This window comes from Pomacea canaliculata, linkage group LG7, assembly GCF_003073045.1.
Source record: "Pomacea canaliculata isolate SZHN2017 linkage group LG7, ASM307304v1, whole genome shotgun sequence".
NCBI classification, from domain to species: Eukaryota; Metazoa; Mollusca; class Gastropoda; order Architaenioglossa; family Ampullariidae; genus Pomacea; species Pomacea canaliculata.
In genome coordinates this window covers 30,871,196-30,895,872 of record NC_037596.1, presented here as the reverse complement: position 1 = coordinate 30,895,872, position 24,677 = coordinate 30,871,196, and the positions used below count along the sequence as shown (strand labels likewise).

General features: G+C 38.1%; 1 protein-coding gene across 3 annotated transcripts; it reads right to left on the bottom strand.

Annotated features, from left to right (window-relative positions):
• Positions 1-570: 570 nt before the first annotated feature.
• LOC112567728 lies at positions 571-24,656 on the bottom strand. Of its 3 annotated transcripts, none has more exons than XM_025244509.1 (14): positions 24,448-24,656; positions 19,749-20,069; positions 14,828-14,964; positions 13,016-13,205; positions 11,646-11,891; positions 10,932-11,240; positions 10,485-10,586; positions 9,005-9,328; positions 7,943-8,068; positions 6,007-6,031; positions 5,526-5,563; positions 3,141-3,227; positions 2,681-2,769; positions 571-1,154 (listed from the first exon to the last, which is right to left on the bottom strand). In XM_025244509.1, the coding sequence occupies exons 1-14, from the start codon at positions 24,521-24,523 to the stop codon at positions 1,002-1,004; spliced, it is 2,223 nt and encodes a 740-aa protein (XP_025100294.1). In that variant the 5' UTR covers positions 24,524-24,656; the 3' UTR covers positions 571-1,001. The 3 variants fall into 3 exon arrangements, with proteins under 3 accessions (XP_025100294.1, XP_025100295.1, XP_025100296.1); XM_025244510.1 differs by having other exon boundaries at positions 7,943-8,065; XM_025244511.1 differs by lacking the exon at positions 10,485-10,586.
• Between the last annotated feature and the right edge of the window lie 21 nt (positions 24,657-24,677).

Below are 24,677 nucleotides of genomic sequence, written 5' to 3'. Positions count from 1 at the left end.
AGCAAGTAACAGACAGAATTTTGTGTAAATGTGTTTTCCATTAGATTATTTGAGTTAAAAGAAAAACAAGTAGGAGCAAAGTCAGGGTTTTATAGTAGAGGTAGAACACTGTTTTTTTTTCGTCCTAAAATGATGTTACACCCAATAAAATGTGATTCGGTGTGTTGTAAAAATATGCCACTGCTCAAAAAACGCTTGCATTTAGAAGGCATTTTTTGGCGAGCCACTCAATCAGGGTTTTACCAAAAAAACAAGAAATAGTTGGGAGTTGCGATGACTATGGTGTAACTAAAACAGATCCCAACTCTTAGTGTTAAGCTTGGATTTTGAGCAAAATTCTCAGGGATAACCCCTGGCTAGAGAAAGATGATTGCCATTACTTATGGGTCAAATCTCGTGTGATGACACTTTTAAATGCTTTTGTGTAATACTGGTGCATATGAAAAGTTTATGAATTAAATTTTGATGTTTGCTGTTTATAGTCCAGCCACACAACTACAGCAAGAAGAATGATTTTGGGCTCAAACCACACGCATACACACCGCTTGATAATGGACAAAACGCAGATAGTGAAATATGAATATAATCTTTATTATATATATAGAGAGAGAGCAATAGTCAGTGAATTTAATTCATAAAAAAATCTTGCAGATTAAAATACACCTTTTCATATTTATTTGACATTGTAAATTTTGGATTTATGCTAATAAAATAAATATGTTAATAAATTCGACACCTTAACTGTAACTTGTATAATACAACACAAATATTATAAAACAGCTCCATATAACACACATCGTCAGGCAAAGATAGATTTTTTATATATATATTAGTCACATTATGAATATTCAGGCTGTACTGAAATTGCTGAAGCATATTTACCTTTAGAGATAACATATAAGACTTTTTTCTGTATTTAATATGACGTGATATCCTGTGCGTGTTATTTGGACGCACACCTCAAATGTCAATTCTTGAAATTACCACTGCCTGGGCACTAGTTACTGAGCACTAGTCTGTCTAATGGTAGCATATTCCGTCGGTTCTGATTTTGGTGGTGGATGAGGCTGCGCGCTGGGTGAGTTAGAAAATACGACAGTTGTATAGAGAAGTCCTTCGTCGTTACGACGTTTAGCTTCCTTCGCTCCCTTTCCCTGTAATACAACTAAACGATTACTTACCTGCTTTTTTTGTAATTAATGACATGCAAAAGGTTTACTTACAATTATTGAAAAACTATTTACACGTTATGTGGACATGTAGGTGCAATGAAATTTTATTGTTCATTGGTCTTCTGTGGATATTCAAATTTTTGTTTCAATGGCATAGCATGGTTATAACTAAAGTAATTAAAATTACTTGAATATACATGTCCTAAAAATCAAGAATTAAATAAATGTTAATTAGGGCATCTTGTCTTTTTTTCGTACATTAAGTAACGTTTTTGTCAAAATTCACATATAAACTTTATGTTAAAATTTTAAACAGCAGCAAGTATTTGCATACAAATGTTCTTTTGTCTTACCAACTGGGTGGGGGAGGGAAGAGAGCAGACCTCCTTTTTTGTAAAGCCTTTGGGTTTTCGTCTTGTTTAGTGTCTACTGACTACTGTTAATCTGTGCTTTTCGCTGCCGTTCGCCTGGCACAGTACTGGACTGTTTTTCTCAAACTGCGCCTCATTTTTTTTATTTTCTTAGTGGAGTCTAACGATCTCAAACTCAATATATACGCTATGACTCATGAATCCTTGTTTGCTGATTTAAATCGTTACTACCCTGCAAGTGTTTGTAATGCTCTAGGTATTGTCCATTTTCCTCCTAATACATTTGTAGAGGGCCGGTAGTCCGGCTTTGGTAGGTTTTGGCGGAAGTGCTGAGGCATGCGAAAAAAGTGCTGATGCTGACGCATGCAAGAAAAGTGCTGATGCATGCGATCGCAAGGATCGCAAAGTTTACCCCGTCCCAGAGTTAGTATATAAGGGCAGGGCTGAGACGGGGAAAAAAAAAGAGACGTCGGCTGATCAGAGAGAGCGGAGACATGTGACAGTAGGCGACAGCCGGACTTTTAGCGCCTCTGGCGATGTGGAGCAGCCGTGGCCATTGTACAAGCACGTGTAATAAAGGTTCGCACACCCGCTGACAAGTTCCTGCCTTTTGGTTGAGTGTTGGACTGTTGTGGTCACTATACGACACCCCTTACCACTCGGTTACACACTAATTAATTTATTCTACCCGCTGTTTCAGGTTTTGGATTTACGGGAGTTCAACATCTTAGATTGGATTCACTGATCACTTGTCTACCATCCTGCCTCCTGTTTTATCTATCTTATTTACTAAAACTTTGTTGATGTGACAACCGTAACAGTCACATGTGTACCAACAATGAACTACTTTATGTATTAGTGCCACCACTTCTACCACTACAAATCACAGCTCCAGCAGGTAGTATAACTGAGCTGTAGTAGCTGAACGATGACATGTGCCTTGAAAACACAACGACCTCTGTGTTCTGAGACCATTATTATTCTTATGTATGTGTGTTTATATATTTTCTCTGTAAAGCGGTTTATGCTAGCCTTTGATGGCAAAACAACGCGCATTAAAAATTCAAATAATTAAAATATACATATTCAAATATCTCTTATAAATCTTAAAAGTTATAGACAACGACAAAAAAGAACCTTGATTTTTCCTTTTTTTGTAGTTTCTTCTGTGAAAGCAGAGTTTTGGTAAGCGGATTCTGTCACAGGAGACATCGAGAGAACTGCCCCTGACAAAAGTTTATATTGTTATGAGGTGGTCACAGTAGCGATATCCAAACATATACTTTTCAACACACGTCCTGAGTGTAAAACTTTATAGCTTTAAATGCATATCATCTAGTAAACATAACAACAGGATGTCCTAAAACTCATTTAATTATCATTAATAAGTAAAATTGATTAACTCAGAACCATACTCTGCATGGTTACCCTGAGTGATGTTATTTAAAATTCGGAGGCATAGTAATGTAAACGGTTAAAGTAAAGACGGGTAATATCTGTAATATCTGTAATATGATATACAATTTTGTAATAAAATACAATTTTGCAAATTAAAAAATAAAGTAAATTCACAGTTGAGCATGTCTTTTTATAATACCATGGTTTTCAGGACAAGCTCTTCCTTCCGACGCCAGTGGTTGCTTGTCACTTGATTCATAGATGGTATTTGCTGTCAGCTGAATATCTAAATAAATCATGAAAACGACTCTTCAGTGGATGCACATTGTTTTCTTTCACTTTTAAACAGCTTAAAGACATAGAAGTGTAGTTATGCTGCTTTCGCCTCAGTTTTAGCAAATCTTTAACATTTCTATCCCCAGTCAATGACATGCATTATATTTGTCATCTGGAGTGAAATAAAAAGACATTTTGGGGGGATACTATTATTACTAAACATTTTGGGGAAAATTTTTGTATGCTATAAGAACGTATAAAATTCCATAATTATTACAATTAAACTAACATATTTTTGTGTAAGCATTGCATTAATATACCAATGTGATTGTGCATGTGTGTATATATATATACACACATAGAGCGTCTACATATGTGACCCTCCATGACGAAATGAGTCTTCAGTCGGAAATTTGAGATTTGCCAAATTGCATATTTTTAAAAGTACACTTTCTGTTGAAACAGAAATTGTTCTTCTAGTCCTAGAATTGAGTTATAAACGTTTGAAGTGTGACAGTACTGGCGGCCATTTTGGGAACAGCGGGTTCAAAGATTAGCGTCAAGATGCCCGACCAGGTTTGTTTACTCCTAAACTTTTGCAGACAAATCTTTTAATCGGTTTAATATTGGAATCTTTCTTTAGAGAAGTTGAGCATACAGAGTTCGGGTGTCACAAACCTGCTGCTCTATATTTTAAAAAAAAAATTAGCTAGGAAGGGGAGAGGGAAAAGTCATTGGAAGGGGGAGGTTGAAAGACACCAATGACTGCGGCTGTCAGTGTCAACAGCCTGAAGTTGCCGCGCCATACAGGGATGGCCGGCAGATCTTTGTTTTAATTAAGTTGGTGATGATATGTTGTTTTGTTGGAAGAACAAAGGAAAGAATGTGGTAGTGTTTTGGATGTTTGTGGTGTGACTGGGTTTTTTTTTCTTGACCGGAGAGGGGAGAAGGAAGAGTCTCCTCGGCGTTGTCAGTGCGTTCGGAACGGACGGTTTTCGTTTTTATAACAAGTCTTGAACGGACTAGGTGGTATAGTCCTGACTGGACTGTACAAATCCTGACAGATTTGTATCTTTAATACTTTATGTAACATTGAACCTGTTGATTTTTCGGTGAGTGTGTATTTCTGTTGACTTTTGGTGAGCCTGTGTTTAATGTTTAAAGAATGGGGAAAATTCTGTATTGCATGAGTGTTATATATTTGTGTATATTTTATGAATATGTTTGAACTTGCATTTGTCTAAAGAATGTTTTTTTTTCCTCCAGGTTTTTTGTGTTTTTGTGTTTTCTCTTTTGTTGTTACTCTTCTTCTTTGTATCCGCCTGGGGTTCGCCAGTGGAAACTTCCTATTAAATGCCAGAGGATACTTTGTGCTACTTCAAGTGTGGATTTTGTGCTGTTTCAAGTGGAGACTTTGTGAGGAATTGAATAATGGGAAGGAACATTAGATGTTTTGTGACAGGGGAAGTGTTCGGACTGTGGGTTCGGAAATTTGGATTTGTTTTGTGTTTTCTTTTAATTTCAAATTATAATATTTTTAAAATTTAAATTGTTGTCAGTGTTTTGATTTATCATTCTCGTGTGAAAGGCACTGTAGAGTGCAGGTGATATCGGGCTTTCTGGCAAGGTATAACAGCATGGGGCTATGACTGGGAAATACAATCGAAGCAGCGTTTTAACTGCGTCTGAAATCCGTACTGATCGCAGTGGGGTACCTCGATTAAAAAGTATTCTAAGTCGATTTCTTACTTTGATTTTAAGATGGCAGTCTATTTTCCTGATATTTTAATAACCAAGGAATCAATTTTGTAAGAAAAGTCAAACTGCACAAAACTGATCCCTATCACCTTTCGGGGCCTCTAGCACAAAACTGTTCCGCGCGACTTAAGACTCATTTCGTTGTAGAGGGTCACATATACTTGTTTGTTTTGTCAGATTATGCACAAAAGTTGAGAAAAAGTTTTGAGCTGCTTTCTTTATTAATTTATCTTATGTTTCAAAAAGTACCTATAGAACTATGTAAAAAAAGCTTATGCAAGAAAACGCCTTAAATGGGTAAAAGAATCCTCTCATACAGCCTTAGCAGCTCTAAATGTTAAATCAAAAATGTATCTTTTTGTTATAATAAAAGCATATAAATATTTCTTCCTTTTTATGGGCTACATGTAAGCCAAGCCTTTATTTTCTTTCTTCTTGTCTTCCTTTCTTCTTTTCCTTCTTTCTTTCTTTTTATCTTTCTTATCCTTTTTCTTGGATTTTTCTTTTGTGTTCGCGTGTGTGTCTTTGAGGTGTGCTCACTGCAACCTACCTTTCCCTTGGTTGTCGGAATTTTTCTGCTGTTTGGCTCTGGTTAAAAGACAAATTCATCATTAGAAATGTTATTTTTGTTGAATCTTTTTGTGTATATCATTAATAGTCAATTGTACTGTAATACTTTACTCTTGTTATTTTTTTATTATAAACACAACAAAATTTTAAAAAGATTGCTTAAACTTCTTAAACAAAACCTAGAAAGTCAATAATAATCAATGATTAAAATTATTACAACTATACAATAAAGGTTTTCACTGACTGAAGTAAATATCTCAGACTAATAAGAAGGGAATAACGGAAAAGCTGAAAGACAAAAATATCAAACTTTTAAAAACTTTTTTTTAAATAGTAAACTTTAAGAGATTCGGCTTCTTTGAATGAAAAGCATCCCAAATGATGTGTTTGAGCTACATGTCTGCCAAAAGCTCTTAAGAAAAGTAATGGAATTTAAGCATTATGTTATAGAGAATACTTACACAGGTATATTTCTGTTTTTTCTTCCTGTAAAAGCACAAATGCATAAAATCTTGATTAATGAAGCTTCTATAAATACTATACCTTGCATCTCTAATAGTGATCATCATATTCATCTTTAATAAAAATAGAGCTGGTGCTTTTAGTAGATTAAAAACATTATAAACAACATTTTTTTTCTATGGCAGAGGTGGGCAGAGTTTCTGTTCGTAGACCAGTTCTGAAATTCCAATTTGACATACCAAAATTCAACGCCAAGTGACTACAAAAATAAAACATTATAAAAATGGGATGAAAAAAGCTGCCTAATCATTGGTGTCGCTTATCAAACTGTTAATAAAAAAAGTAAATTGGTTTGAATTCGTTCACGAATTTCTTAACAGGCGTACTTTCGATTTGGCAAGTTCCAGAACTAAGGCCAAGCACTCGTGAGTTATCCGCGAAGGTTTGTCGGAGCTGTCCTATCTCGTAATCCAAATGTATGCTTGCATGAACGCGCGCGCTAGCATACACACGTCAACGCATATATCACTACCATTTAATTCGGCAATTCTTTTAAGTTTAAACAAGTGTCCGTGCATGGCAATTTCAAGAAGTAGACAATGTTTTTGGAATTAAATTAATTCTTTAAATAAAGTTGTAGACTATCTGGAGTACATTCCTCTCCATGGTTAAGGAATTTGACAGTATTTTCAACTTCTGAAATTCTAAACATGTCGCAAAAAGTAATCTCGCAGATAACTGAATTGTTTCCTTTTTTTTTTTTTGTTTGTTTGTTTTTGTGTTTTACAAATATCAATTGGTAATGAGTTCAGGAAAAAATTTGGAAATGTTCTTAAAGGTCACAAAATTTCGGGAAAGCATTTGTCTCTTCCCCCATTTTCCTTGTAAAGTTCCCACCTCTCTTAACAACTTTTCCTACAGCGCTTTTATTTTAAAGAAAACTTCTTTCTAATCGGCTGGAACATTCTCCAACGTAAATTCAAGGTGGATGATTTTCACAACAAGCTTTTTGCACAATAGATGTTTTAGAGGCTTTTCATGATGTCATGATATGGTTTATACACATTTTGCTGAATTGAATTTGTACAGCCATCAATATTCACACAATTTATTTTTCCGTCACACTAAGCGTGATATTGCCATAGTTACTGGCACGTAGTAAAACACAATCAACTAACCAATACTTCGTTACAAACCCGTGCTTATTATTGCTCACTTTCACGTTTCAATCAGATCCTATACTTATGTAATGTATTTTATTGCTTTTATCAAACTCAGGTTCCTGGTTATTTCGAAGTCATTGTTAAAATGTAATATCATCATGCTGGAGAGAAATGCTCACACATATCCATCGACCGCTCTTGCAAATCATGTTCCATGTTCTCTATTCGGTGCATGATTGTTCTCCTGGATACGATAATATTCTCTTTTTGTTCTGTGGATACACGATTTCGACCAAGTCAAACTAGTATTTCCTGTTGTCTTTTGCTTCGTTTCGTAAAATATATTTTGTTGCTTCTTAAATATTTCACCAATTGTATCACTTTTTCACCCTTATTTCTTCAGAAAGTTTGTTCCAATATCCTGGAGAGTTTGTGTTAAAATACCGCTTACTTTTTAAATTAGGCTTTTTCAAAACTGCAATATTTTACTGATGAATGGAGCACACAGTATTTTTTCAAAACATTAGACACGTCAATGTATCATTTTTGTATTTTGTGTTTGAATGTTACTGAATACTTATATCTAACGCTGGGTGGTATTTGATAACTAAACTTCACTAAAAAAATACCTTGATTCATTAAAAGAATTATAAAAAACAATATTGGCAAACGGGCTGGTCCAGCGATGTCAGTGCATCATACGTTCCCTAAATTATGGAGAAATTAATATCAGCAAGGAAACAAATTTTGGAAAGAACTGAAATTGTCTTACCTCCTTTCTGTCTATAGAAACAAACGACGACTATAGCGACAACCGCGATGATAACAACAAGGCCAGCAACTAGACCGGCAATTGCACCGGGAGGGAAGCCGCCAGACGTCACTTGCATCGATTCTTCTAAAACATGATATTATATCTCAACATTTTTTTTATTTGGATCTTTAAACTGAATAAAGAAATAGAGAGATGAGGGATGGGGGGCGGAGAATGTAGATTTTTTTTCTTTTTTAAACTCCAGATTTCGAGCTTTTCATATGAAGAAAAGAAAACGAACTTTTCTCCAGATTCTTTGATAATTTAGGTAGTCTTGAGTTTAGCTCATGTCAACAGAGTTTTATGTATAATTGCGTACTCTACTGTACAGTTAAAACATTTTATATTAAAAATTAACAGCTACAATTAGTCACAATACACAAAGATATGCTATAGTTGCCTATATACACAGTTTTTACGAATACATTGGGCGGTAATGGACGAGAAGAGTTCGTTCGACTGCTTTTAAAAGGCTTGTACTAAGCTGAACAGAAGCGTCGAAGGCCGTGACACATTAAATGACAATAAACACGCCAGGAAAATCTGCAAGAATATATATTACATTTGTACAGGTGTATCCATGCCTACTAGGTTCACACTCTCTCCTACAGATTACGAGAACGATGGCTGTGCAAAACTGTGTTATAAAGATTAGTATCGTTCTCAGTCCTTTGATGTATGTTATTACAAGAAAAGTACATGTTGATAAACTCTGCTTACACAAAGACACTTTTTTTCAGACTTGTGTATATAGTTTTGTTTTTAAAGAAGTTAAATCAATAACTACATGTGTGTGTGTGTGAAGACAGCTATAGAACGACAGACGCAGAAAGATCTTTAAAAAAAATGATAGTGTGCTATAATAAGCCAAAACAGCTAATAAAAATTTTATTTCTTAAAAGGGTGTTCTAAAAAAATAAAGCGAATAATACACTAAATGATGTTTCATCTAGGCTACTTTTTATCCGTTTGACAGAAGTAGAACTATACAAGCTGATTCAAAAAAAATTGAAAACTCACCTGTAATATTTCGAGGTAAAGCCGCAAATATAAAGGAAGTGTTTCCCAGCTCATTGCTAACAACCAGTTTATAATATCCAGAGGTGTCTGCGGTGACATTAATGACATTCACTGTACAGGTGACTGTATATGTGTAGACAGAACTGACGCTGCATGTCACTTTAAATACTCCCTCCATGGCTGGTCCTTCAGTGTTCATATCTTGTCCCAGGTAATATTTGGTCACATTCACAGATGTCGGGTAAGCGATGAAGTCAAAACTCGCACTTTTACCTTCGGTAATATTCCGAGATGTATAGTTTGGATCATTGTTTCTTGGTTTACCTTAAAAAGAAAGTAGACAAATATAATGTTCAGTATAATACCACTACAAAAAATGATGATCATGGATGATGATGATGGATGATGATGATGTATCCGTAAGCAAATAGTAAATTTTGCATGCAATCAAATGAGGAAGAAATAAGATTTTACGTCGATAAATAAGTATCAAATCATAATATCATAACATTTACCTACATGTCTATCCAGAAATTCTGCTTGGACCTTTTCACTTTTTTTTAAAACTTCAGTTAAAGCTTTTAAATGAAGCTTTTATCTGCTTGGCTGTTTTTCAAAATCAGCCGTTTCATTTCCGGGTAAAAAAATTCTTATACACGAAAACTTAGTGATTTTTTTTTTCATTTTTCTTGAAGCCATGCACTGATTAGCTGAACTGAGCCACACTCATTATTACAAATATGTAACTTGTATAACTACTACATATTAATTCTCCAGGAGTAATTTTCTCCTGCTCTTCTTTCTTCGATGAAACGAAATTGACACAGTGAATGGCAAACAGTGGTATACAGGGTCTCAACGTTAAAAGACTCAGATTGAGTGAGATGAATGTGAGAAAAAACTTGATTTGAGACTCTATAGTGCAAAACGCCTTCTCGCTTAGGCTAACACTGTGGACCTAGCGCCAATCAGTCCGTTCCTCTTTCCTGTTCCAGGGAAGAGGACGGAAGTTTCAAAGAAAAATTCTTGTAACATTTTAGCTCTCGTTCTTCGGGTGTGTTATCTAATTTGCCTCGCGTTGTGTTCTTTTGCCATCTAATACACACCCGCAAGTAGCAGACCTTGGAATTCGCAAAATATCCTGTTTTTTTCCAAACAAAAGTATGTTTCCTCTGTTGCGTCGTTTAACCGTCTCGTGTGCTCTCCTGCTTGAGAGCTACAGACAACACAAGTATCTTTCGCTCTGATGATACCCGTTCACCTCATTCAAACAGCGAGGGCACCACGACACTCTAGCATTCGTGCCGACCGACACTCTCACACAGGTAAATAAGTTCAAGGACATAGATTGAGTTACAATATTAACACATAGCTACTATTTCTATTCTAACCCACCTACCTAACCTGCTAATACCTATAGCACATACCTTCCTGGGTGGGGGAAAAGGAGGGATCGACTTGAGTGAAATGAGCTGCTTACCAGCGAAACTAAAACACCTTATGGCAAAATGGTACTTCTCCCGTACCCAGGGTGGCAAGAACCAAGCCCTTGAGACTGTAGTCACCCCAAGGCAACCAAGCCCTTGGAGATGAAAAAACAGGGAAACTATTTACCTCGCGGCAACTGAGACTCCTTCTACTTACAATACTGATGGAAAATATATGCTAGTGCATTTTGAGGCAGAAGACTTGTCGGCGTTCTCTCCAAGACACCCTTAGTTCGGCATGAGGCTCTACAGCAAAGACAAATTTTCTAATGACGTACAAATTCTACCTTGCCCGTGCGCACAAACATACACAGAGAAGAGAAACTTACAGATATCCACGCACATACTTGTCCATACTCACTAATTCTAAAATCGCATGTCAGTGTACTGAGGTTTGTAATTAATTTTTTGTACAGAAAAGAACAAAAAGATACACTTACATTTGACAAAGAGAGTGAGTGACTGATACATTTGCCCCACGCCATTGTTTGCTGCACACCTGTATTCACCTGACGCCTCGCACTGAACAGCCGTGATATTATAGCTGAGTTGTCTCTGATCAGCTTGAGTTATGTTTCCTGCCGACTCGCTTTGTAAGACACGGTTACCGTTAGTGACGTCAGTGATGGTCAGACTGGGCGCTGGTCTACCGTCAGACTGACACAACAGGGTCACCGTGGTGTTCTCAGCCACCGTCACGATGCTGTTGGCAATGTTGTTCAGCTTGAAGATCATTTTACTGGGTTTGTCTGTAATGGTTTCAGAAATAAATAGCAGGTTTTTAATTTCTATTTAACCTATTGACACATGTATTCTTTTCGCCAAAAAAGTCGTAAGTTATACATAACAATCTCACAGTTATAAAATCATAGATGTTTTGCGTCATCATCATCTCCAGCAGCAGCAGCTGCAGTTGATTACCTGATGTGAAATTGAACGTTAATACATTTTGAAGGCAATGGCGAAACCGATTTTAAAAATTCAAGTCATGGGATCTGCAGCTTATTTCTTTTTTACTTTGAACAGTAAAACCAGACCATCATATGTCAAATTTAGTTCATTCCTTCACAACACTACGCAATTAACCAACAGTGATAATGTTGTCATGCTGAAAATAAAGAGTACATTCTGTGTTTAAAATGTTAGCAGCTTACAGATGACGATAAGTGTGTAGGTCAGTGACTGCTGGACTGTCTTGTTCCACATCAGACTACACACGTAGTTCTCTCCATGCTGCTCTCTCTTTAGGCCCGTTAGTGACAGTTGGCTGGAGCCTGTGATGTTCCATTGCAGTCTTCCCTGAGGTGAGCCTAAATCACTGACTGAACATTGGCAGGTGAGGTCAGCACCTTCTGTCACATACTGGGGACAGTTGTGTGTTAGACTACCGCTTGGCCGGCCTGAAAGACACAAAGGATGTTTAAATAATGTTCTTTACTTCCTTGATGTTTTATATATTTTCCCGTAGACGAACCATTCAGCGCTGTGAATATCTCTCTCTTTTTCACTCTTGCCATAGTAATTTTCCTTTCGTTTGTTTGTTTGTTTTTTTTGTTTTTTTGCGTGCGGATGTAAGCATGAATGTTTGAATACGTGTATCATGATAACTATCACAAAAGCGTGCTGGTTATAATTCTCTTATTGTTTTATATTTTACTGCTATCACAGGCTAATTTATGAGCAACTAAGGCTTATTTGAAATAAGGCATAGCCCAAAGATTGATTTAATGTCGGGAGGAACTATTAGAATTAAAGCAATAATGAAGTATTTTAGTGACAAATGACAAATGAGAAATCTTTATCTAGGAGGGTAACAGAAAAAGCACAAGTTATGCTTTTTTTAACAGGTCTAAGAAGTATTTTGCCTGCTAGTATTTTAAAGACGAACCATTCTTTGCTGAATTTTAGTCTGGTTAGTAGTGGTAGAACCCCTTGAGACAGGAAATCGTGAGAATATATTTCTGGTTTCGATAACAACGATTTGATAGAGCTTATTACAAGCCTCTGCGAAGTCATTATAATAGTGGCGCAAATCATAACTTAAAAATCTGTACAGTAACGGAAAACGAGAAAAAAATAAAGCTCTAAAAGAATTAGCTCGTGGGAAGCGCGAGAGAGAAACTAAGACGGAGCTGGGTTAGGAGGTACTAGGACTCAGGGCAGATATGGACTTTTCCCACATTCTGCCGTATGAGACTGTAGTATCAGTGAATGGTTAGTATTGATGTTAATTGTAGGATATGGAATGTTGTTACGTCCTCTGTGTTAACCGTGAGATTGTTGTCTTTTTTCTCCTCCTATTTTCGTTTGTCTATCCTCTCTAAATTTGAAGTTAATCTTGACGCAGTCCCCGGTATATCCAGGATAGTCGGCTTGTTTACGCTATTGGTACTATTAATATTTAGGAAGAACATGCCTAGGGTAGCATTGCATGAAAATTTTACTCAGTGCAGACGAAAGGATATAGGTTTTTTTGAGGATATAAACAGCACCATATAAATATACTATTTTGATGATCACTCACGTATTTCATTGCTTCCAGTGAATGTGGGGGAAACGTTGACCTGCCCTGGCATGATGATGACTGTGTAGCTGTATCGTCCCTCACTAGGCAGGTAAGAGGTCATGTTACACGTGCCTGTGTAATAACCAGTCTGTGTACTTGGCTTTAGATTCATTTTATAAAAACCCACTTCTGCAGTCGTTCCGGCAGTCTAAAATAAACAGAAAAGCAACTAATTAAAATTGCATCAAAAGTAATGCCTTAAGCCTTGTAACATTCTGTGAAAAGTGGGTTACGAATGTATGCGAGCTAGCGTGTATAAACATCTTCATGTAAAAACTCGCTCGCCCCACTCTTGTACCTTTTCCATACAAAAAGGTCCCGCCAATGGTTAGCACATTAAATGTTTTTAGAAAAATGGCAATGAAATGCGAAAAAACAATTTAAAAAAAGTTCTACCGCCTACTGTCTACCGTCTGTAGAAAGTTAATAATTCTCTCGATATTCGACACTCCACTCATCAGGTAATCCGATACGAGCAGTCCAACGATTCGGTGTCCACACACACACACTGTAGATGTACAAGTTCGACGAACAGTTGCGTTATAGCCAAGATGGTGTATCGTCGGTACAGACTGTTGTCCGGCGAATTATATGAGAGGCAGCGAATTCTTAACTCAGTGGTGCACAGCAGCTGCTGCTCGGCCGGTTATGTAACCAGATGAATACTAAGCTGGTTATGTCCAAGCGTGTCGAAACGGGCGAAACGTTAATGATGGAAATCAAAATGTTCGAAGTCCAAGACAACACAGCTTCGGTTCACGACTTTGTAGGTTAGCTCTGTAATGGGTAATTTCCCAGGGAAAATATTTGATCGTTACTACCCTTCGGCAGTAAAGATGGCGATTCAGCACTACCCTTCGGTAGGTGTGGTGTTAGCGTCCGTTATTCACGTGTCACTAATACAGTGGAAAGTCTGTCCTCATACACATATTTCCACTACATGACTATCAGAAGTAAAGTCCACAACGGATCGCAGTGAATGTCTGCCGTCTCACTTTGATGTCTTACCGCTGAATCCACCATCCCTTACACACATGAGGACATTGGGTCGGAGGTCTGTCACCTCAAGCAGCTCGGCTCTGACTGTCCTGAGAAACGTAAGTTTGCCTTACTTAACTTTTCCCTCTACTAGTTTGACCAATCGGGCCATTAGCAACTAGGTAGCTAAGATTATCGTAGGGTCCATGCCGACCAATTATAATTTCTTTACCGTGTAGTCGGCATGGCTCCCACCTGGATTGACTGTAGTCGCCGTAGTTACGCCTCGCCAACTTTTCTTACGTCGAAACCCATTGAATGACGTCTAATAATTCGTGTGACTGCTCTCCCCTAGTATTACAGCTCAGACCTATGGCCTGAGACAACAAAAAACTAGAAACAAGAAACAAGATTCGCTTTGAATCGCAAATCGTTACAAACCTCTAACTCCTACTATCAGCTAGCAAGTGGGTGTTTGATTTACCTTCCAGACGGCATGTTTTTTTGCTGTTAACAAATACTAATTTACCATTCTAAAAATCGATCCAAATGACTATATAAAATTATTTCGTTACCTGTACAACATAACATAGATGAGCGAAATTTGAGAAGTAAATTTGCAAAGGAGAAAAGAGTGTAGCTACTGAAACAACAAAATTGTACCTGGTTTAGCTCACAAAATGTTCTCACCCAGTAATCTTGTGCTTTTAAAATCGACATTTAATTTAAACAGCATTAAATTCTACAACGTAATGCAGAATATTTTGAAAACATATCTTTAAAATATGATACCTGAGAAGTCTGATGAAAGTAGCAGCCGGACTTATCAAGAAATCTTGTAGATTTGAGCTTGGGGACACTGCACCAGCCTGTCACCGTCCATGTCTCTTCACTAAACTCAATGTGGCACGTGGAGTTCTCTGCAGGATCTTAAATATTAACATACCACATATACAAAAAATAAAGCTTGTAAACGATTTCTTTACTTACGATATCAATCGCTACAGAAACTGAGAAAATACATTGTTCTTGTTATCAAACATTTCAAACATTAAATAATAATACTGTTTAACTTGACGGAAGCTTTGGTGGTGTTTTTCCCGCAGAATGAATAATAGAACCAACTACTGAAATACAACAAACGTGTCTCTTAAAAAAAACATGTTTTCAACGTCTTTTGCTAATCGTTCACTCTGTAAGAGGAAATCCTTTTGCATCTCACTGTCCATACCACTAACAGTTTCAGCTGTTTTTGAAAAAAAGATTCGACAGCATTAGTAAATAACCTAAACGAAGTTTACCTAGCTCACGGAAAAAAATATGTTGATTACATTAAGCTGACCTAAGGCTGAAGATAGATCACTCTTGTAATCTCAAGGGTCTTCTATGCATAACACATTTTACCACATAAAATAAAAGCAAATACATTAGTCGAGTTTCTGTAACCATGAACTTTAATCATCAGCCTTATTCATGTGGCAATGGACTCAGCTGTCTACTTTATCCTTTTGAGGACCTTCAGAAACAGTTTACATTTATGATTATTCTTTTTTATAATTTTTGAGGTCCTCCTGCAAATGTAACCGAAAAGTAACTCTTCCTGGTTTCTGGTCTATGCCGACTTTGTCCTTGCGCTTATGTGCAAAACGTTTCAGCGCCTGAAGTGAAGGGGACAAACCCATCTTGCTAACACCCACCACAGCCAGTATTGCTAGGCTGGGGCAATTGCTGCATGTGTAGAATGGCAGGACAAGGCCAGAGACCAAGTGTGAACAAGACCAGTCCGCCATTTCTTTGTGTGTCTATGATCGGCTGGACAGTCAGCGTTGTTATTTAGATGCTTGTTTCCATTGTTCAGTGTTACTATCACCTAGAGATATTTTCGCAGTTTTTTTTTTTTGGGGGGGGGGGTAGAGGTGGGGATGAAACTGCAGTACTCGGAAGAAAAATTTGACAACCGACCCTCCGAGCAGGTGTTTCATTCAGAGTGTCTAGATGAGATATGAACCCTGGCTTCTCTCTGCAAACGTGTTAAGGAAGTATTTTTACAATTACTCTACCACTCACTTTTATTCAGTATCTGAACAGAATTTTAGCCACCGAGCGTTTAATAGATTTCCATTTTTGAATATTGCCATTATTCTTTGTAGATGCCAATGAAACTGCTTCCACTTGAAGATGGAAATCAACAGTGACTATTGCTATAGTTTGAAATTCTCCTGCCTATAACAGATATTAGGGGGGAAAGAGGAGGGAAATAAATTATTGGTTCAAAATACAGTGGCACAGAAAAATATCCTAATACTACAACTTTATCCCAGACGCTTGGAAATTGTCTACCATTGTCCCAGTTCCGAAGAAAGCTTCAGCTCGGCATCTCAATGACTTTAGACCAGTGGCCTTAACATCGTTGGTAATGAAAGTATTTGAGACAATCATCAAGGCATTGATTCTTAAAGGCCTATTCCCAAGCTGAAATGTTCTTGTACAAAATACTTGCGCCTAGGCAGCTTGGCGCCATACACTATTCAGCCACATATCCTAGCTAGAAGACTCCTAGACGAGTTTTCCCTGGAACATCAGCTGGTGTCATGAATCATTCACTTCTTGGTTGACAGGCAGCAACGAGTTCTTGTCAATGGCACTTTTTCCGACTTAATCACCACGTGCACCGGCTCACATCAGGGCAGTGTTCTATCCTAGCGTCTGTTTATTATGTACACCAACAGTTGTCGCAGTCGCCATGAGGGTCAACATCTTGTCAAATTTTCTGATGACACTGCACTGCTGTCTCTCCCTAGCGGACCAGTGCATACCACGCTGTAGCTTTGGAGGAATTCATTGTCTGGTGCGATGACAACTTTCTAGAGCTTAATGTGAGTAAGACGAACGAGATTGTCTTTGATTTCCGTCGGAATTCTTCACCATGTTCTGTGTGTGTCATCAATGACAAGGAGGTGGAAATTGTTTCTGCTTTTAAATACCTGGGCACCATCTTCGATAGGTGATTTTGCTGGGATGTCAACACCCAACATGTCGTGAAGAAGGCTCAACAACGCCTCTTCTTTCTCCGGAAGCTGAAGTCTTTCTCTGTCTCTCACCAATTTCTTCAGCTTTTTTACAGATCGCACATAGAGAGCATACTGTCCTTCTCGTTGATTTGTGTCTACAACAGTTTATCAGTGAAGGACAAGAGCAGCCTGCATCGTGTAGTATCCACCTGCTCCAAAGTCATTGGGTCAACTCAGAGTTTTCTTTAGGCTCTGTACAATAGGCGGACTCTTCTGAAGGTGTCGGCCATCCTTCGTGATGACAGGCATGCTCTGTCGACAGAAATTGTCCGGCTCCCGTCGGGCCGCCGATTTTGTGTGCATGCATGCAGGATAAACAGACTGCGGCTGTCTTTTGTTGTTTCAGCCCTGCGACTTTTGAATTGGTTATGAGTGAGACATGAATAGTTTTGTGCATGCAATTGTGTTTGAATTCTAATTTTAATCGAGGTGCACCAGAATTGCCCTCTGGGACAAATAAAGTCTTATCTTATTGCCAGTGCCAAAGAAGCCTCATGCTAAAAACATGAACAATTTTCGAATTGTGGCTCTACGTCCGTTGTGGCTATAGTGTTTGGAGAGGGTTGTGGGAAGTTTGAAGTTATGGCTGATCGCCTGGATCCTCTACAGTTCGCCTACAAATAACGTAGAGTTGGGGGAAGGGTGTCTGATGCCACTCTCACTCTCTGAGATGCTATCCTAAAATACTTAGACACCTCTGACATGTATGGGTCGTGTTTAGTTATTTTTCGAGCGCCTTTAGCATGGTACACCTTCTCGTAAAGCGTCTACTAGACTTGGATGTCAACACCAGGTTAGCTCTGTGGATACGATCATTCATGAGGGACCGACCACAGAGGGTGTGTCTCAGAGTTCCACTTTAGGTTCCGGCTCGTCTGAAAGGGTAAATTTGACAATGAAGGATTCTGTCAGACAAACAGATCTTCAACATGAGAAGTCCTCAGGGATGTGTGCTTTGCCCTGCCCTGTTCTCTGTATATTTATATACAAATGAGATTACCACTTAAAATGGTGTTCTCAATGTTGTAATGATACAGATGACATGTCCCTTGTGGCCTGCCTCAAAAATGAAAAGTCTCCGTCACAGTACCTGACTTGCGTAGGCAAACTTATGGACTGTTTTGACCTCAGCTTTTTGCAGCTAAACGTTGAAAAAACGGAGTAAATGGCCTCTGGGGGAGGACACGATGGAATAGATGGCACTACCTATTTCTCCCCACCAATCCAAATTAAAGGACAGCAGGTACAGAGGGTTGCTAGTTTTAAGTATCTTGGTACCGTGATCGACGAAAGGCTCTCCTTTAGTGATCACCAAGTGTACAGACAGGCCCAGGAAAGGCTGTACCTTTTGAGAAAACTCTGCTTCAACGTTAGTTCTGATGTAGAGACTGTTTAAAGGTCACTTGTTAACATTTAACATCACCTCCTGGTATAGATTACCTACTCATTAAAGACAAGGCAAGGCTGGCCAGTCATCCATCAGGCAAAAACAGAAAATTATTGGTGCTCCACAGCTGACACTTTATGACGTATGCACACCTTCTCCATTTCATAATTTCAGCTGTTGCCCTCAGGCAGGCGCTATAAAGTGCCACGTGTGCAAAAAGCTGCGTACAAGAGGTCCTTCGTGTCAGCAGCATTCACCATCTCAAATTAAAGACACAAGGACTCAAGGTATACGATATTACTTGGCTTCTTTCTTAGAAGGTTTAGGTGTATATATGAGAAGGCATAGGTGTGCGTTTGTCTGTGTGTGTGTGTTAAATGTCTTGCATGGGTACTTATATCTGTCCGTTATATAGATATACCACGAACATATATCCTCACGTTCATGGATACACTTATATTATGTTTGAATGTATGTACTTATTGTGAGCAAAGGAAAATTTTCTCTTTGACTTCTTTGGACAGACAATAAAGTTTGCTTTCATTTGTTAAGTCAAAAACAGAACATACAACTCTAAATTTTTCGAAGTCATTGGTCAGTTTAAAATCTATGGAGCAATTGTCAATTACGAAAGAAAAGCAAGAGAAGAGCTAAACACTAAACGCGTTGATGCTCCTGAAGCAAAAACATAAAAATGTAAAAACAGTGAAAACGCAATGCCATTATGTACTGTACATGTAGTTTAAAAAATCTTACAATAATCTATGAAGATTTTTTCAGTCGACCAATGTTGACCACTGATGTTAACATAGTAACAAAGCAAAGTTGACGAGATATCTGAAATATTTTAATGAATTTGACCATGATGAGAAGCAAATACGTAAACTGAAAACTAGTTGAAATGCCTATTCTCATTAATACTTTGCCTTCTCAGAGAAAATCATTGCAGACTATTAAACCGATTAACCAAACTACGACCAATATTTTCCCTCTATCCCGTTTCACTCACTTTCTTTTACATTTATAAAATTTACATTTACGCCAGCTCACACATTAAATTTTTATTGCAACTGCATTATCAATTCAGGAAGAAAAAATGCTTATGCATCTTCTATCACAAATTATAGGAGTACGATAATGACCTCCTGATACCTTTAAGCTATACCATGACAATTATAACTTTTAGTAAAATCATAACTTTTAGTACAATTATAACTTTTACTGGTGTAATAGTCGTATCAACTTTAATACTTACAGATTATGTCCAGTTGGCACAGTTTAGCTTCAGTGTTCGTCTTACATGTAACATTTTCCGAAAAGATACTGAGATCAGAGATTCTTGTCGCTAATACAGTAATATCATAGTATTCGTTTGAAGTCCTGCTAATGTTGAAATATCCGTAAGCTAAATCGTGACATGATGGTGGAACTGGCGGACATTTTTTCAGCACAATGTTGTTAATCAGCCAGCTGACTTCTTGCTGATCTGTGAGTCCAGTACAAGTAAAAGTGTTGTCATCTCTTCCTTCCTTTAATTCCAGGTAGTTCCAGACAGGACACAACTCCAGAGATGTCACTAAAGAACAAAAATATTTAAAAAACTGTGCGTTACAGCCCTACTAATTTTCAATACTAGCGTTACGTTTCCAAAGACAAACAGTATTTGTTGTAGTAAATATATAAACCAGGTTTAGAATAGATATTGTACATCTGTAAGTATGCTAGTCTCGTGGTCGTTAAAATTGCAGTTCTGTACACACAACAAAAACTTTGGACATTCCCCCAGCTGCAGAACAGCTCCAAGTAAATACCAACCCACCAACCAAGACGGAAATCATCGAAGCCATCAAGTCCTTGAATTCTGGAAAGGCGGCAGGCGGCATTCCTGCAGAAGCACTCAAGGCAGACCCAACAGACGCAGCAGAGATGCTACATCCCCTAATGAAGAAAATTTGGTAACAGGAGCAAGTTCCAGCAGACTGGAAGCTTGGCTACCTGGTGCAGTTACCCCAAAAATGTGAACTGACACAGTGCAGCAATTGGCGAGGGATTACGCTGTTGTCCATTCCAAGCAAGGTGTTGACCAAAATCATCCTGGAGCGACTGAAAACTGCCCTAGATAGGAGACTTAGGCAAGAACAGGCAGGCTTTCGGCAAGGAAAATCATGTACCGACCAAATCGCTACTCTGTGAATTATTATCGAACAGTCCATCGAATGGCAGTCACCACTATACATAACCTTTGTAGATTTTGAGAAGGCCTTTGACTCCGTAGACAGAGAAACCATCTGGAAACTGATGCAGCACTACGGATTTCCACAAAAGTTCATTGCCATCATCCAGCAGTTGTATGAGAACTCGACATGCCGGGTGATACACAAGGGAAAGCTGTCTGACCCCTTCGCAGTGAGGACTGGAGTGAGGCAAGGTTGTCTGCTCTCACCGACAATCTTCCTGATCGTCATAGACTGGATCATGAGAAGAACAACCTCTAACAGCAACACGGGCGTTCAGTGGACCTTCACCAGGCAGCTTGAGGATCTTGACTTTGCGGATGACATCAGCCTGCTGTCTCACAAGCAGCAACACGCACATACAAAGCTCACTCGGCTCTCAGAAGAAGCAGCAATGACTGGCCTAATCATCAACATCAAGAAGACGGAGGTAATGCAGGTCAACACAAAGCAAGAAGCCCCACTCCACCTACATGGAGATTGTATTACAGAGTCTGACCGTTTCACCTACCTTGGCAGCATAGTCAGCAGCAAAGATCGAGGTACAGATGCCGATGTCAGAAGCCAAATAAACAAAGCCAGGCTTGCATTCCACTCCCTAAGACCTATCTGGCACTCCAAGGCTTTGTCTCTACACACCAAGATCCACATCTATAATACCAATGCAAAGTCAGTCCTTCTGTATGGATCTGAGACATGGCGGGTGACAAATGCCATCACCAACAAGATACAGGAATTCATCAACAAATGTCTGCGCCGCATCCTTAGCATCCGATGGCCTGAGAAGATCTCCAATACAGCCCTGTGGGAGAGAGCCAACCAGAACCCTGCCAGCCAAGACATCAAGAAGCGGAAGTGGGGCTGGATTGGCCACACTCTACGAAAGCCAGCCGACAATTTAACGCGACAGGCTCTGAGCTGGAACCCACAGGGGAGGCGCAAGGTTGGGAGACCCAGACAGACGTGGAGGAGATCAGTCCACAGAGAGGCAGAGACAGCTGGCATGACGTGGTGCCAACTAGAAAGGGACGCCCAGGACCGGGTCGTTTTGCGGCCCTATGCTCCACTGGGGGCGTATAGAAAAGAAGAAGAAGAAGGAGAAGACACACACTTTTGGAAAAGTGAAAATTGCTTCTTTGGTTGTAACAATTTTCCTAGCATCATTTGTGACTTTTGAACATTGTCAATATGTTTACTCTCAGATTATAGGCAAAAGAAGATTAAGGGCTTACTGTCATTCTAGGTTGTGTAATAAAGCTAAACGTATCATTTAACTAAGATTGTCTCACTGAAAGCAATACAATAATTGATATTAGCATTAAACTCAGTGTTTGTGTAATACCAGGCTAATTAACTCAAAAAGTGTTTCATCCGGTTACTCTATTTCGCAACATGGTTAGGACGGCACTCCAACTGGGCAGAGCGTCTAGTGGATACAAACTGGTATGCATAGGCTAGAAACGATGAGAGAAGGTGGGGTTCTTATAATTTTTTAGGTCTGCTGGGTATTGTACTTGAACAAAGAAAATAGATTAATAAATATTACAATTTCAAGCTATGGTAAAGTTGTATTTTCTCGCGTTTCCTTTTTTTCAAAAAATATAAAAGTTCAGACGAATGGTGCAAAGACAAGAAAGAGTCGTGTTAGGAATATATCATGCTAGGATGAAAGAGCTATCTGGATGATGATAATTTACTAAAGCCTCTTATGATGTAGTCTTTGCGGGATGAATATCTAAGCCAATCCAGCTTTGCAAGTAGAGAAGTGACAAAGATCTTTCTGCAGATCGCTAGAGGTATATCTGCATACTTTATCTCTCTCTCTCTTTGATGTTCTAGGGAAGATAATGGGAAATTCCGACAAAACCGAAAGTTAGAAAAATAGTTTCTAGGCTTATAAAGTGAAGTTATGATAAATAGTACTGATACTGATGGTATGCATGATGGTAAAGGTCAATGACATGATTTTTCATAAAATGTATTGTTTATCCAAACGACTTAATGACAATTAGGTTCGGTACAAAGACTGAGCTGTTTTTAAGTCTCTGAAGCAAAAAGTCAGCTGTCTTTGGCTTAAAACATTTTTACATCCTTTGATTAATTGGACAGTTAAATACGTATGACATAATATATATCTCACGTATATTTAAAATATTTTCAATATTATTTAATTCAAGTCAAATTTGGTATGTTGTATAGCTCGCGCAGTATATTTTACAATCTTCGGTGATATAACAATTTAGTAAACGAAAGGTACTTTCTAATTTATCCTTACTTTAAATAGCACCTCTCAAATATGACAATGACACATAAAAATACAGTAGATAGACATTAAAAAAAAGGACAGACCACGTTTATTCAGGTATCTTTCTGTCCTTAATAAAAATGTTGGTAGCGCTTGTTGCTCATAAAGGGATTCTAAAGTCAAAATCAAACTGCTTAGAATCCCGTAAAGAGTATGATAAATTTGAATCTCGTCTATTTATATGTGTGTTCATGTGGAAAACGTTGAGGGTTTTTAGTAGAATGTTGTGTTTAATAAAAGAAATTACACGGGACTCTTTTTTTTTTTTGGCTTCCACGAAGTCTCGTTCTCCGTCACGTGACCCTATGACGTTTGGTTTCCATAGTGAGAACCATGCCTCGAGAATGTGCTGCACCCGACTGTCACGAAAAGATGGAAAAGATTCAAAATTTTCTTTTCATCAGTTTCCGCAAGACAGAGCCTTACAAGCCTTACAGAGTGCGTCATACGCATATACAGACGTTAAATCTTAGCAATGACCTCAGACACTTCCTGTCAGAGACTGACGTCACAAGAAGACTCTGACATCACAATAAGACTCGTCTGCTTGACCATCTCGGGAAGCTATCGTGGTTACTCGGCGGAAGGACACAAGGGTCGATTTCACTGGATTATTTCAATTTTTATAAACATGGGCAACCGAAATAGTGCTAATAAGTGGTAATTAAGTGAGAAACGAATCCTTTATTTCTGCTGTATTGCTCTCGTGCTCTGTCATTGTAACTAAATATATTTTTGAAACGTTTGACCGTCGCCAGAGCCTTATCACAAGCCTTGAGTATCCCTTTAAACAATCGATATTTCTGCAGACAATTGCATGTCTTACTTTTTCCGTTAGCAGTCTTATTACATTATAATGTGTATTAATGCCTTTTCAAGGGGCACAATCCTAAAGTAAGCAAATCACAGACGAAGAAATGGCTGATCGCACTTAGAGCGAATGCTGAAATAATTAACCGAACAAATGTTTTTGATAGGAACACTATTTAGTCAGATTGTTTTATCCAGTAAAACCTGATAAAAAAAGATGGCCAGTAACAATCACTAATCATGAAGATATCAGTATCATTTCGCTGTTAACGATAATGACGATAACTATCATACAATTTCATACAAGCCAATACTAATATGTGTTTTCGCTGTATATTAAAAAGTTGTTGATAGCATGACAAAACCTGGTAAAAAATGTACGATTTCTGTAGCAGAGAACAATTAATTATAGATCGGAAAGGTTAAGTGAATATATGCAATTCAAAATACACAAAATGAGACTTTACAAGAAAAGCGTTTTCTATGTTATTGTGATTCTGTTTTCTAATCAACCAGATGTGCATGCATGCACCAACATATAAAAAAACACATAGCAATATATTATACAAAAATAATAGAACAACAGATATATTCTGAGTTCCTACCGTATGCATCCCTGAAAAATACTAAGACGATGAGTCCTACATAAGTTGACATTGTTACATGAGGGGATTCAAACATCAGTATCCACCACTGTGTGACAATAACTTTCTTTTACGTCTAAACAAATGAGCACAAAGCCTTCCAGCAGCTTGGAGCAAACCTCCTTCCAGTGCAAAATCTCAGCGACATGAACAGAATTCGGAACAAGGGAGATAAGCGATTAAATTTAAGT

Bases quoted from the DNA above. Each gene is read 5' to 3' on its own strand.
- LOC112567728 (XM_025244509.1), bottom strand. From the start codon at position 24,523: ATGTTTGAATCCCCTCATGTAACAATGTCAACTTATGTAGGACTCATC. The intron at 10,587-10,931 runs GTAAGTGTATCT...TTCATCTCCAAG, and splicing joins ACTCACTCTCTTTGTCAAAT to GGCTTGGTTGCCTTGGGGTG. The intron at 9,329-10,484 runs GTAAGCAGCTCA...TTTCTTTTTAAG, and splicing joins AAGGTGTTTTAGTTTCGCTG to GTAAACCAAGAAACAATGAT.